Genomic DNA, 14,788 nt, shown 5'->3' with positions numbered 1-14,788 from the left:
GATAGGGCGCTAAATTTTAACCTAACACAGCAAGGCTGTTCACATCCCTGTTCCATGGTCAGAGGGGATTCACTAGGGACTTAATCCACATGTATTTCCCCTTCACTTAAAAAAACAACAACAAAAAAAACCAACCAACAAAACTGAAACAGTTTTAAAATGGGTCAAAAGGGAGATCAAATGATGTTACATTGTCCCCCATGGTAGGTATATCAAATTCTCTTTTTACTGCCACATAATATCCATAACGGTTGCAGCAGTACCTTGACAGGAGCTGCCAGAGGTTCAGGCCAGATTCAGAAGCGGACTTGAAACAAGGGATATCTTTGCTGATGTCAGATGGATCTTGGCTCAAAACAGAGACTACCAGAAAGATGTTTTCTTGTGTTTTATTGACTAGGCCAAGACACTTTGATTTTTGAGTATGCCAAGGCACTTGTGTTTTAATAGCTATGCCATGGCATTTGAATGTGTGGACCATAAGTAACTGTGGATCATCTTGAGAAGAATGGGAATTCCGGAACACTTCATTGTGCTCATGAAGAACTTGTCCATGGATCAAGAGGCAGCTGTGCTAACAGAACAAGGGAATACTGCGTGGTTTAAAATTAGGAAAGGTGTGTGTCAGGGTTGTGTCTGCTGATCATAGTGATTCAATTTGTATCCTGAGAAATCATCAGAGGTGCTAGATTATATGAAGAGAATGTGGAATCAGGATTGGAGGAAGGTTTATTAACAACCTGAGATATGCAGATGACACAAGCTTGCTTGCTGAAAGTGACTTGAAGCACTTGCTGATGAAGGTCAAGGATTGTAGCCTTTCATATGGATTGCAACTCAATGTCAAGACCAACGTCCTCACAACTGGACCAATAGGTGACATCGTGATAAATGGAGAAAAGGCTGAAGTCGTCAACAATTTTGTCTTGCTTGGCTCCACAGTCACTGCCTGAAAGCAGCAGTTAAGACATCAAAAGACGAGACCTCTTTAGAGTGTTGAAAAGCAAGGCTATTACTTTGAGGAGTAAGGTGCACCTGATACCATGTTCTCTTATAATCCAGTTCAGAATGATGTTGCATTTAATTATCATGTCTTTTTAGATACCTCATAGATGTAACTAAAAAACAACAACTTTTTATTCTGAATTGGGTGAAGGCTTACAGAGATGATCAGTTTTACCTTTAACAATTCAGGCACATGTTCCATTTCATTCCTTGCTGCCCCTTCCATGTAATATCACTTATCCCACTTCCTCTGTGTCTTTCCTGTTTCCACACCTTCTTCTTTCCTAATCCTTCCGAACTTTGCCCTTGGGGAAATGCTGACCTTTTGATCTCCTATTGTGGATGACTCTAAGGTTTGTGTGTCAGTCACACTAGTGTTATGGTTCCCATTATCAACCTGACTAGTGTTTGGCTGGAAATTGAGCCACGGGGATGAGTTCAGTTACAGATCTTAAGAGTATTATTATCTGAGCGGTAACAGTCTTGGGGCTTCCACCAGTCTCTCTCTGTCTGGTCAGCAAGCTTGATCTCTTTGATTATTTTGGGGTTTGTCCCATCTTTTTCTCCCACTATATGCAGGATCTTCTAACGTGGTCCCATTCAGAGTAGCTGATAGGGGTGGCCAGGCACCACCTGTTTTTTCCGGTCTCTGGATCATGCAGCCTGAGGATGGTTGCCAGCTCACTGATCCACTGGACTAATTATTTCCATGTGCCGTTGATTTTCATCACCCTTCTTTCCTCTGGAGAAGGAGAGAGTACTAGTTACACTGAAGGTGGCCTGCTCGTGAGCTTTTAAGAGCCCAGTTGCTACTCACTGACATGGGATAGCGCAGAACTGCAATCTGCATCCTGCTTTTTAGATCATGATGCCCACTGCCATCACATTAAGTCCAACTCAGATCGTGATCGTTCTTTTGATTTTTTGCACTAATATGATGTTAGGTTCATGGCTTCTACTTCAAGGTAAACCTTTTAACACATACCACTCCCTTTCTTTGTCGTACGACATTTTATAGGAAACTTGTAAGACTCAGTTTCAGTCTCATTTCCGAAAGTGGGCCATCTGAAAAGTTTATTGTGTTTGTCCTTGAAGAAAAGTTCTAATGTCCATATTCCAACCTCTTTTATCTTTTCCTCTCTTTGCTGCGACTTTTCCCAACATGCAACACGTAGACAGCAGTAGACCTCCTTTCTCAAAGGCGTGTGGCGGTGAATGAAAAAGCTGCTTCCCTCTGCAGCTCCCCTCCCCTTTGAGAGGTTTGTATGCGCACGATCTTTACCTTCACGGACTCAGGCCAGCACTTCCCTTGCATGACAGTGTTTCTCTTCTACCTCTTTGGCCTAGGTCAGTAACAGCCCCCTGTCGGAAGAAGCTGTTCTGGGATTTGAATATGGCATGAGTATTGAAAGCCCTAAGTTACTGCCGCTCTGGGAGGCTCAGTTTGGTGATTTCTTCAATGGCGCCCAGATCATTTTTGATACGTTCATCTCTGGAGGTTGGTATTAGCCTGTGGGTGTGTAACAGATACAGGGCAACAGCCTCATGGGAACAATTAAGATAATAGGGGCATGGCTACTTCTGATTGCTGCTCCAGAGAGTTATCCAGTGGGGTGTGGGGACTATCTGACAGTTCAAGAAGGTGCTGTGAAGGACATCTCTCAGCTCCATTGTGCCGGGCACCTGTCCACCTGGGGAATGTGTGCAGCTGTAGGAAACGCTGGAGATACTTCCTAGGCTATTTGACTTCTCAGTCACTGAATAATTATCATCTGAATCATGCAAACCATTAAGCGTGTGTCTGCTTGTTGGAAGATGGGCAGTTTGAATCCACCCAGAGGCATCTCCAAAGAGACTGGCCATCTGCTTCTTGGGAACTGTGTTAGTCTGGGTACTTTGGAGAAACAAATCCACAGCAACTCATGTATAAGAGAGAGTTTTATGTAAAGAAAATGTGCATCACGAAAACATCCCAACCCAATGCTGCCCAAGCCCACAAGTCCAACATTAACCCATTAACCCAACACCAGTCCACAAAGTCCTCCACCTCACAAAACAGAAGCAATGATGCCAACTGCAGGAGGAAAGCTGAGTCCATGAACGAACAAGCATCTCAGCACTAGCAGGGGTCTCCACACGGCTGCTCCAGCACCCAGGGCTGCATCGGGATAGGTCCATGTGGCTTCTCCTTGGGGATGTCTTGTAGGAAGTCAATCTTGCAAGCTGAAGCAGAGAACTGCTAAGGCAGCTGCACCCGGTGCAACCATCACAAAACAAGAGACCCGAGAACTAGAAAGGTGAGGCTCACCACCCATTTATCCTCCGCCTTTCAATTAGCCCCACATGTGATTATTGGCCAGGCTGGCACAATTAACTAACTCAGGAACCCTATGGAGTAGCCCTTCTTACTCTGCAGGACCCGTCCCTGGGAGCTGAAACCGGCTCAGTGGTGACTAAGAACAACACGGTGCGGAAGGTCCCTCGGAGTGGAGGTGACCTTCAAAGCCACCTTCCCTCACTCCAGGGACACTTGGGGATCTGAAAATGATAAAGCAGCATGCCTTTTTGCCTGACTGTTTTTATCACCGTTGTAAAAATGAAAAGGATATGAAGTGAAATTCAAAATCTCCTCTCCGCCTCTTAATCTTCGTTTCAGGGTGTCACCGCTGGTAACCTTGGGGGTGCACTTGAGATCTTTCCCATGGCTGTGCTTCTTTAGAACGCTGCAGTTGTCAGGGACACGGGCCTTAACTGGACTGGACTTTGATGTGTGCAAAGGCCCTTCTGCCGCCCTCGTTGGAGGGCAGTGGCCCATGATGTAAACTGCCCTATGAGGACACCTAAGAGCGACCTGTTCTCAGTGAAAATTGTGTCTGAGGTGAAATCAAAGGGCCACGTGCTGTCCTAGAAGCTGGAACTTTCCTCTTTGAATCGGTCCTTACTTGCTTACACTCAGTATGCATGCCATCAGAGACGTCCACCCTGTAAATCTGACATCCCGCCCCTAATCTGAGGATCCATGACAAATGCTCACAAGTATCCCTCATGAACGTGGCTCTAGGGGCCCTGGCAGCTCATTAACATTTGTCTCACAAGTCAAGCAGCTCAGGCTTTGTCCCCGATTTTTGGTGTTCTGATTCTGTCTGTCATATTTTTCTAGGAGAGGCCAAGTGGCTCCTACAGAGTGGCATTGTCATTCTCCTGCCACACGGCTACGATGGCGCTGGCCCAGACCACTCATCCTGTAGAATAGAACGTTTCCTGCAGGTATGTTGAATGCCATCTGGATTCCAAGAAGTTTTTTTCCTTGCTCCCTAGGTACTTGAAACATACAGAACTTTCTTCTGCAAATAAATTAACCTGTACTTTAAATTGTAAGACATTATAATGTTTGAATGAAACAGAGCCGATAGAATATCAATATTCTTTGGAAATAGGTATATTCATTTTTATGCCCAGTGAAATACATGGATTTCAGAATTAATGTGCTTTTTCTTTTTTTTTTTAACAATGGAAATACCTGCGATCATTGGTTGTTGTGCTTTTCCTTTTGTGATTCACTTCCTTCTCGCAGCGGAATGTCTTCAGGCTCTGTGGACGTCGTAGCATGTATCAAGTCTTCACTGGCTGTTCAGCACATTCTGCTTCTGCATTCATGTGTTGTGGGCTTTTAGGTCGTCTCTAACTTTGGACTGTTGTGAATTGTGTTGCAATGAACATTGGTGCACATGTATCTGAGTCTCTGCATTCAAGTAGTTTGGTAAATACTTAGGAGTGGAATTTTTGAGTCAGAGGGTAGTTCTATTGTTAGTTTTTGAGGGCCAGCCACATTGTTTTATACAAGACCTGTACCATGATAGCATCCCCACTCACGTGAAAAGGGTTCACATTTCCCCACATCCTTGCCAACATTTGTTATTTTCTAGGTTGTGTTTGTTTGCTTGCTTGTTTTAACCTAAGACATCCTAATGAAGATAAAGTGATGTATTATTATGGTTTTTATTTACATCTCTCTTCATGGCTAAGAAAAGGTATGTTTGGTGGACATCTGAATGCCCTCTGTGATTAAATGCATCTTCAAACTCCCCTTCTTTGATTGGGTTCTTTGTCGTTTGTTGTTAAAAGTTTTATGTTTTTACAACTTTCCTCTAGTTCTTTAATTATTCCTCCCCGCCCACTATCATGATCCCAATTCTACCTTACAAATCCGGCTAGACCAGACCATGTACATGGGCACACATAAGAGCTGGAAACACAGGGAATCCAGGACAGATAAACCCCTCAGGACCAATAATGAGAGTAGCCATACCAGGAGGGGAAGAGGAAGGTGGGGGAGAAAGGTGAAACCGATCACAATGATCTACATATAACCTCCTCTCTGGGAGATGACAACAGAAACGTGGGTGAAGAGAAACATCGGTCACTATAAGACATGAAAAAAAAATTTATAAATTATCAAAGGTTCATGAGGGAGGCGGGGGAGGGGAATAAAACGAGGAGCTGATACCAAGGGCTCAAGCAGAAAGAAAATGTTTTGAAAATGACGATGGCAACAAATGTACAAATGTGTTTGACAATGGGTGTACGGATGTATTTTGAAAAGAGCCCTATGAGCCCCCAATAAACTGATTAATAAAAACGTTTTATGTTTTATATATTTAGGTTATTAAATTTTTAATTTTTAATCAGATAGTCATAAGATAGCCTCTAGACGAGGTCTCCTAGTTCATAGCCTGTCTTTTCACTTTCTTGGCTGGTCAAAATTGTGATGAACAAAAGTTTTTCATTTTTATGAGGTTCAATTTTTAAATTTTATTTTTTGCTGTTAGTGCTTTTGCTATTGTATTAGATGACTTAATTGCTAAAAGCTACACCTGCCATTTTCTTTAACAATTTTAGGAATTTATTTTCACATTTTTGTATGTCCTTAATCCATTTTCAACTTGCTTTTCTGTATGTATGAGGCATGGATCCTCTTTCATTAGTTTGCATGTGGAAATCCAATATTCCCAACACCAATCATTAAAGCCACCCCCACCCCACCCCACGCAGTGAATAGACTTAGCACCCATGTCAAAAATCATTTGATCGTAGATTTGTTTGTTTTTGTTTTAAACTTAGAGATAAACAAAAATATATATACAGCATGCTTCTATAGGAGAGATGCAGAAGAGAACGAGAGAGAGAAAAGAAAAAAGAAGTAATATAGGAGAGAGAGAGTAGAATGGTGTAACTGGAGTGGTGTCCTTAAGTGGTCAGGATAGGATAGCATTAGTGCACAAAGGGATGGATCGGTTTTAGAGAAGAACATGGTGAGTTTGTCTGTGATAATAATTGGGAGGTGCAGATGATAGTACATGAGTAGTGTGTTAGGAACCTGAAGAAATATTCTTGAGGTTGTTAGCTGAGAGAGATGATGGAGAAAGTGGTAATGGGGGTCTAAAAGATGTGAAGTCGACATTTGGGAGAGAAGGGAAATGAGTCCGTTTGGGGACTATGGAATAACAGTCTAGCTGCGCCAAGGACTCCCTTGAGATTCTTGGTCAAGATGTTGAAGGGAAGTGGTTGAGTAAGAGGGTGAACTCACCGAACAGCAAGTGAAACCAGGCACGGCTGAGATCTCAGAGCTTCAGGCTGTAGTTGGGGTTTTGGAGAACTGGAGTGAGTCCAGAAGTGGGGAAAGGGAGGGGCAGGGGTGGTCTACGCCCTATGCACTCTTGCTGGGGTGTTAGTTCATCATGGCTGTTGTGAGATGGGGCTGGGTATCACCCCAAACAAAGAACGCATAAAACAAGCTGACCTGAGAAAGCTGTAGCCTGATTTTCTTTCTTTTTTTTTTGACCCATTTTATTTATTTTTATTTAATAAATAAATTTATTGGGGACTCTTACAGTTCTTATAACTATCCACACATCAATTGTATCCAGCATATTTGTACATATGTTGCCATCATCATTTTCAAAATATTTTCTTTCTGTTTAAGCCCTTGATATCAGCTTCTCTTTGTCCCTTCCCTCCCCCACCCTCCCACCCTCATGGAGCCCCTTATAAATTATATTATTTTTAAAAAAAATCATTTTATTGGGGGCTCATACAACTCTTATCACAATCCATACATATACATCAATTGTGTAAAGCTCATTTGTACATTCATTGCCCTCATCATTCTCAAAACATTTGCACTCCACTTAAGCCCCTGGCATCAGGTCCTCATTTTTTCCCCTCCCTCCCCGCTCCCCCCTCCCTCATGAGCCCTTGATAATTTATAAATTATTATTTTGTCATATCTTGCCCTGTCCGACGTCTCCCTTCACCCACTTTTCTGCTGTCCGTCCCACAGGGAGGAGGTCACATGTAGATCCTTGTAATTGGTTCCCTCTTTCCAACCCACTCTCCCTCTACGTTCCCAGTATCGCCACTCACACCACTGGTCCTGAAGGGATCATCCACCCTGGATTCCCTGTGTTTCCAGTTCCTATGTGTACCAGTGTACATCCTCTGGTCTAGGCAGACTTGCAAGGTAGAATTGGGATCATGATAGTGGGAGGCGGGGGAGGAAGCATTTAGGAACTAGATGAAAGTTGTATTTTTCATCGTTGCTACATCGCACCTGACTGACTTGTCTCCTCCCCAAGACCCCTCTGCAAGGGGATCTCCAGTGGCCTACAAAAGGGCTTTGGGTCTCCACCTCAAATTATAAGTTATTGTTTTCATATCTTACACCGCCCACTGTGTCCCTTCATCCATGCCTCTGTTGTTCCTCCCCCTGGAGAGGGTGGAGGTGGGGAGTTATACGTTGATCATTGTAGTCAGTTCCCCATTTCCCCCCCTTCTCCCCCCACCTTACCCCTACCCTCGTGGTATTGCTACTCCTTTTACTGTTCCTGGGGGGTTTATCTGTCCTGAATTCCATGTGCCGAGAGCTCTTATCTGTACCAGTGCACATGCTCCGGCTTACTGGATTGTAAGGTAGAACTGGGGTCATGATAGTGGGGGGAAGGGGGGATGCATTAAAGAACCAGAGGAATATTGTATGTACATCGATGCTATGCTGCATCCTAGCTGTCTCCTTCTTTCTTTGTGACCCTTCTAGGAGGGGATGCCCATTTTAATGCAGTACAAATTAGTTGTGGGCGTTTGCAGGCTACTCAGTTGGGTGGAGGCCGAGGGAGCCCATGGTGCTGTGTGCGAGTGCTGTGGAACCTGGCTGAGGAAGGAGAAGGACATGATCGGGGACCAGAGAACTAAGCAGGCAGCAGGGTGAAGGGAATACTTCAGACTGATGAGAACCTGTGCAGGTACCCATGAGATAAAAGCATAAAGAGTACCCCCACCTTCAGAGCAGGAAAGTTTAACTCATCACTTAAATTAGCGTGTAAAAGTGGTTAAAACCCCCTTCCAGTGAATGCATTGAATTTCAGAATCAAACATCCAGAACTGAGTCCGCATGGAAGAAAAAAAAAAAAAGACAAAAACAAAACAAGAAAAAAGTGCCCTCTAGTGCTCTCAAGAGAAGACACCAAACCTGCTGCTACTCTGATTTATAGAGCAGCCCTGTGAGGGGGTGTGCAGCTGCGCCTTGGGGCTCCCAGGGCTTTGAGTTTGTGGATGTGAGTTGCTCTATCTTTGTCCTGCAGAGCAGCGGGTGGGTGGCCTCAACCTTAGGGTGGTATCTAGGCACTTAGTCTCTGCACCAGCAGGGTGTCCTATCAGAAAAATTTCCCACAAAAATAAGTATACAAAGCTTAGAATTAAAACAACCCCAAAGATAGCAACATGGTCCAAGTTTAACACAAAAAGTCACAAAAGAAGAAGGACCAGTCGAAAGCAAACATGAAGAGTCATTTCTCGCATGGAGGCCTGAATAATTCAAAGTTGATAATTTAAGACCATGCTGATAAATATGTTTAAAGAAAGTAAGAAGCACGGAAAGCAAACAAACTATCAGATATTTGGAAACCAATAGGGGTGGAAAATGAGAGACTGTGGAAATTGAAGACAGTAAAACAACAATAACAAGGAGAACTCAATAAACTCAAGTGGAACTCAAGAATAAAACATCTGAATCAGACAAAGGAAGAGAAATATCCCGCAGTAGAGCCCGAAAAATGGAAGATGAAATAAATAAACTAGAGGACAAAATAACCAAATTATCAAGTTTCATAAGAAGGAAACAAAGATTAACTAGCAACTCAAAAGGAACTAGGGATTCAATTAAGAAATCTAATATTGGAATTTTTGGAATTCCTGAGCACAATGCTAAAAATAAAAATATAGAAATGTTTTTTTTCCCAAGAGATAGTCGAAGATAATTTCCCAGATCTGAACAGAAAACCAAGCCTGCAAATACAAGAAGCTGCAAATACTAAGCAGGTGGCCTCATTCTCTGTGATATCAAAACTTACTATACAGTCATAAAACAGCCTGGTATTGGTTCAAAGATAGACATTTAGACCAAGGGAGTAGTACTGCCAACTAAACCAGCTATTTCTCTCCAACGGATTTTCAACAAAGGGTCAAAGTCTACTCAGTGGAACGAAAACATTCTCTTTCATAAATGCTGGCAAAAGTGGATAGCCACCTGATGAAATATGAAACAGGACCTATATCCCATACCATACACAAAACTGCCTTAGGCTGGTACTCCAGAGAAGAAAAACAAATGAAGCCTTTATATATATAAGTTTTGGAATATATATATGCTTATATTTTATGGGGAAAATATATATGTATTCCCCCCACCCCCAACCCCTTGCTATGAAGTCAATTTCAACTTGTTGTAACCCAGTAGGACAGGACAGAACAGAACTGCCCCCATGGCTTTCCAGACTGTAAATCTTTACAGAAGTAGAAAGCCTCACCTTTCTTGCTTGGAGCAGCTGGCAGTTTCAAACTTCTAGCCTTGTGGTTAGCAACCTAATGCATAACCCAGTATGCCACAGGGCTCTCTCTTACTTGGTAGCTAGCTAGCTAGATATGGATGGAGAGAGGGAGGGTAGGAGAGAAAGGGAGAGAGAGAGATTTATCTCGAAATGTCTCACCTGAAGACCTTATTTAAAAACCAAATGGACAACTTACAGTCTGGGGAAAATCTATAGAAATCATTTATCTGATAAGAATCTAATCTCTGAAATCCATAGAAAGCTTTAACAACTAAACAACAAAAAGACAACTCAATCAAAATGGGCAAAGGACATGAACATGAAACAGGACATCCAAACAGCCAACAGAATAAAAAGGTGTTCATTATCATGCAGGTCAAAACTACACTGAGAGACTGTCTTATGATAGCTAAATAAACCAAAGTATAGCAAAGACAGAAACAGGTGTTGCTGAGGATCTGAAAAACTGGAACCCCTTCACACTGATGGTGGGACTATAAAAGAATCGTACTATAGAAGACAACAGTGCACTAAAAAACAAACTGAAATAGAACAACCCTATGACCTAGCAGTCCCACTCCTAGGTAAATATCTTAACCCCCCAAACAAACCCCTTGCTAACGAGTCAATTCCAACCCCCTGTAATCCTACATGACAGGGCAGAACTGCGCCGTAGGTGTTCAAGACCATAGTGGATCAGTTTTACCCGATGCACTGCCATCTGTGATCTATTGATTGGTGCTTCCATAAGCATTGATTGTGAATCCAAGCAAGGTGAAATCCTTGACAACGTCAATCCTTTCTCCTTTATCATTGTGTTGCCTACTGGCTAAGTTGATTATGGTAGATGTAGTTATGCTAAAATGTAATCTCCCCTTAGGCCCCTTTTGCAGTTGTTAATACTTTATGCTTTCGTTTTCCTTGAGGTTTTTCTATGTTTTGTCTAGTCATTGCTGTTGTTTTTTTCTCTCCCTGTTTGTTTGCCTCCTAGTTGTCTTTTGTATGATTTCCGGGATCTGAAATCCAGAATAGAGAGAACTTTAGCGACAGTAACTGGGTTAATAACTCCCAGGGGCATGGCAGGGGAGGGTATAGGGAAACGGGGAGCTACAGCAACGAGCAAGAAATGTTCTAACATTGATTGGGGTAAAGATTAAACTATGATATGTGAAGAATATGCAAAAAAACCATATATACGTATTTAAAACCTGTTTAAAAACAATAGTCAGCATATGTACACTGTTTAGAATGATAATTGCCATTTACGTGTTTCCTGGTTTTATTTTTTATCGTTTAACCTTCTTCCACTGGGATGATCTCAAACGCTTTATACCATTCCGAGTTTTATTTTTAGCCATGTACAAGAACGAAGATATGTAAAGTGCTTACAAGAGTCTTTGCTGCTTATACGTGCTTGCGCAGTTCCTCTGCTCTGTGTTTATCTCACGCTGTGTCCGTGCCGTTTGTTTTTAGCCCCCTCGCCTCTGTTCCTCGGTTTTCTCATTGTTGGCTCTGTAATGGCACATGTGGGTTCCCACTGTGTTTCCTTGGCATTGCGCTCTGCTCTCATCTCATTCTGTTGTGCTTTCTTTAACACCATCTGCCTCTTGGCATGTGGTGTCCCTTTCTTTTCCGAAAGTTATTTGGGTTGAATGATATTTACTGGGTTGGTACATCATTCCTCTTCCTCTTGTCTCTGGTTATTTGGAGTCGCTCGGTCAAGAACTCTGACAGGGTCGGGGAGATGTCTTTCAGTGTCATTCCCAGTGGATGCCAATTTACCCTCTTGGATCCACAGTTGAGTGTCAGCTGGAGTCTTTGGACTTGGAGGTGGGAACAGAGAGCTTTGCTGGGCTGAACTGTCCTCCGTCCTCACTTCTGAAACGCCTGTAATGACCAGGTACAAGAGGCCCACTTCCCGAGTCCCATGTGTCTCACTTCACGGGCAGCTGTCCCCTTCCTCAGCAGGACCCTAAGGAGCCCTGCTCGCCTCTACTGAGATCTGAAGGAGCTGCTACTCTGGGAGATTTTGCCTGTTTTCTCCCAGGGTACCAGCGCACGCCCTCTCTCCAAGTGGAGGTCGTCCGTAAAGATGCCCAGGATGGTGTCCTTTCCCTCTCTTTCCTCTCTTCTGGAGGAGGACGGGGAGCCGGGCCGCACAAAGCTGCTCCACCAGCTCCTCTGAGATCAGTTCCCTTGCTCTCAAGTTGTCAAACTTTGGTCTGGGGTCGTTTGGCTACTTTCGATTTTTTCTTTCTTCACTTAAAAAGCAACAGCACCGCTTGCGCTCACTTCATGAGGAGACTGAGGTGCTGAGACAGGTGCTGAGCGTGTTTTCTTCTGCCGTCTAAATCCAGAGTCCTATGGAGTTCTTTTCAAAGGCTTTCCAGACGATGTCTGCACACAGCCACGTCTGGGACCCGCGTGTTTGCTGACACAGTCTTGGGCACAGGGGAGCTCTGTCAGGGCTCTCTTTTGGACCACAGTCTGCGGGTGGTAAATTTAACTTCTGGTATTGTTCTCTGCTGAAGAGAAAGATCTTTTAAAAAATTTTTATTTTATTGTGGTCTCATAGCTCTTAAATCCATACATATATCGATTGTATGGATCTGTACATATGTTGCCATCATCCCTTTCAAGACATTTTTTTATGTGAGAGCCTCATTTCCCCCTCCCTCCCCCATGAACCCTTAATAATTTATATATATATTTTTTCATGTCTTACACCGACCACTGTCTCCCTTCACCTACTTTTCTGTTGTCCGTCCCCCTGGGAGGGGGCCATATGTCGATCATTGTGATTGGTTCCCTCTTAATCCCCATCCCCCCAAGCCTTCCCTTACCCTCCTAATTTCAATACTCCTCTTATTGGTCCTGGGGGCTTATCTGTCCTGGATCCCCTATGTTGCGAGAGAAAGATCTTCTATTATCAACTGAGAATCTGTATTTTCCCCTTTGAGTAGCATACTGTAATGATGAAGGGTCTTGAAAAAGTTCATGGAAAAAGTCCATTGTGTTTTAATCTCATTTTTTCCATGAGCTTTTAGAAGCCTCCTTGTTGATGATCTGAAAGTTTAAAATGTTTCTTCCAGATGTGTGACAGTGCAGAAGAGGGAGTGGATGGAGACACAGTGAACATGTTTGTGGTGCACCCAACTACTCCTGCACAGTATTTCCATTTACTTAGAAGACAGATGGTCCGGAATTTCAGAAAACCCCTCATTGTTGCTTCTCCCAAGATGTTACTCAGGTTCCCTGTAAGTAGAAAAGCCGGCTTGCCAGCTGTTCATGTCTTGTGGTTTTATTGTTATATCTTCCCTTATCAGGTGTATATAATTGGGAGGAAAATGAAGCTTCGTACTTGTGTAAAAATGCATAGTCTTGGAAACCCACAGGGGCAGTTCTAGTCCCTCTAGAGTTGCTATGAGTCGGTGTCGACTCAATGGCTGTTCGTTTAGTTCATTTGGGTTTTGTGTATGTAATTATATTTCTTAATTGCAGAAACACATTTGGGGGGGGTTTAATTGGCCTTAACAGTTTTTAATATATTTTAATATTTTTTTTTGAGCATTTCAAGTGCAATTGGACATAGAGCTAGCTCTAAGTTTCTCTTGTCATGAAGGCCATGCAGCTCTCGCTCCTGGCATCCTGCTGTGCGCCGAAGTCACCCCTAGCCCCAGCCCTGGGAGTCAGCGTGGAGGAAACCCACTCAAGTTCTTCCACCCGTGGGGGTAGTTCGTTGGTGTTGGTGCTTACGCTCGCTCTCCACTGCTCCTGGAAACAACTGTTTCAGCATGGCTTCTTGAGCCAAGGGGCATCGTAGGACATCCAAGAAAAGTTAATGCAATCCCTTTTGCTCCCTTTTTCCAGATGGGGTCCCTGTGGCACAGGTATTCCGAGGTAGCAATAGTCAAGGTCCAGGTCAGAGTACGTCACTATGAATTATTTCTGGGAAATATAGACATCAGGGATTTTTGACCCGGCTTCTCATTTGTCACCCGAGGCTTGCCCTTCTTCCTTCAACCCTAGCTCTAAGATGCCTCTAGGTGGACTCCAGCCACCAACCAAACACATGAACTGGATTCACCAGCCATGAAATCCAACCTTGTATGTCCTCACAGAAATAACTTGTATAGACTATCTAAATAAAAAAATACTGTTTATTAGTGTGCTAAGTTAGAATTTTTACTCTAGTTTTTGGTAAAGATCTAATCAATAAACGTGTCTTTAGGTTATATCCATTGTTTGATCAATGTGTGACTTCCTCCCTTTTAGGCAGCGGTGTCAGCTCTTGAAGAAATGGCACCAGGAACTACATTCAGAACAGTCATTGGCGATTCATCTGTGGATCCAAAAAAGTAATTTGATGCATATCACTGTTTTCATGCTCTACATGCTGTGGAATCTTAAATAGTGTAAAATTAGTTCATGTGACATAATCCAAAGTGAGCAAAATCTCCTCTACACGGATGTATTCCTTTCCTAGGGCTGCTGTAATGAAATATCACAATCTGGGGGGTTTAAAACAACAGCGATGTATCTGTTACAGTTCTGGAGTAGTAGAGCTGGTTTCTTCGGAGGCTTTGAGGGAGAATCTGTCCCTTGCCTCTCCCCTAATGGCTGATGGTTGACAGTGGTCCTTGATGTTCTTTGTCTTATAGATGTATCACCCCAGTCTCTGCTTCTATCACCGTATGGTTTTTCTCCCCGTGTGTCTTCACCTGGCTTCCTGAAAAGGACCTCAGACACTGGAGTTTAGCTCCAGCCTAGTCGTAACTAACTGTATCTGCAAAGACCCCGTTTCCCAATACATTCCCATCCCGAGGTTCCAAGTAGACATGAACTGGTATGTGTGTGTGTGTACAGCTTTAATCTCAGTTATTGCTGATTTGTGTGTGTGT

At 43.2% G+C, this 14,788-nt stretch overlaps 1 protein-coding gene across 1 annotated transcript in view; it reads left to right on the top strand.

Annotated features, from left to right (window-relative positions):
* DHTKD1 (dehydrogenase E1 and transketolase domain containing 1) overlaps window positions 1-14,788 on the top strand; it is a gene marked incomplete at its 5' end in the record, with an annotated part of 40,281 nt that overhangs the window by 20,719 nt on the left and 4,774 nt on the right. The window contains 4 exons of the mRNA XM_004712632.4: window positions 2,353-2,503; window positions 4,166-4,272; window positions 12,980-13,144; window positions 14,163-14,245. Of these exons, the coding sequence (XP_004712689.3) occupies window positions 2,353-2,503; window positions 4,166-4,272; window positions 12,980-13,144; window positions 14,163-14,245 (506 nt within the window). The remainder of the gene's footprint in view (window positions 1-2,352; window positions 2,504-4,165; window positions 4,273-12,979; window positions 13,145-14,162; window positions 14,246-14,788) is intronic.

Source organism: Echinops telfairi, unplaced genomic scaffold (assembly GCF_000313985.2).
Source record: "Echinops telfairi isolate 266 unplaced genomic scaffold, ASM31398v2 ScPeMD7_7473;HRSCAF=8511, whole genome shotgun sequence".
NCBI classification, from domain to species: domain Eukaryota; kingdom Metazoa; phylum Chordata; class Mammalia; order Afrosoricida; family Tenrecidae; genus Echinops; species Echinops telfairi.
The sequence above is the reverse complement of the archived record's forward strand: the minus strand, read 5'-3'. Positions and strand labels throughout refer to the sequence as shown.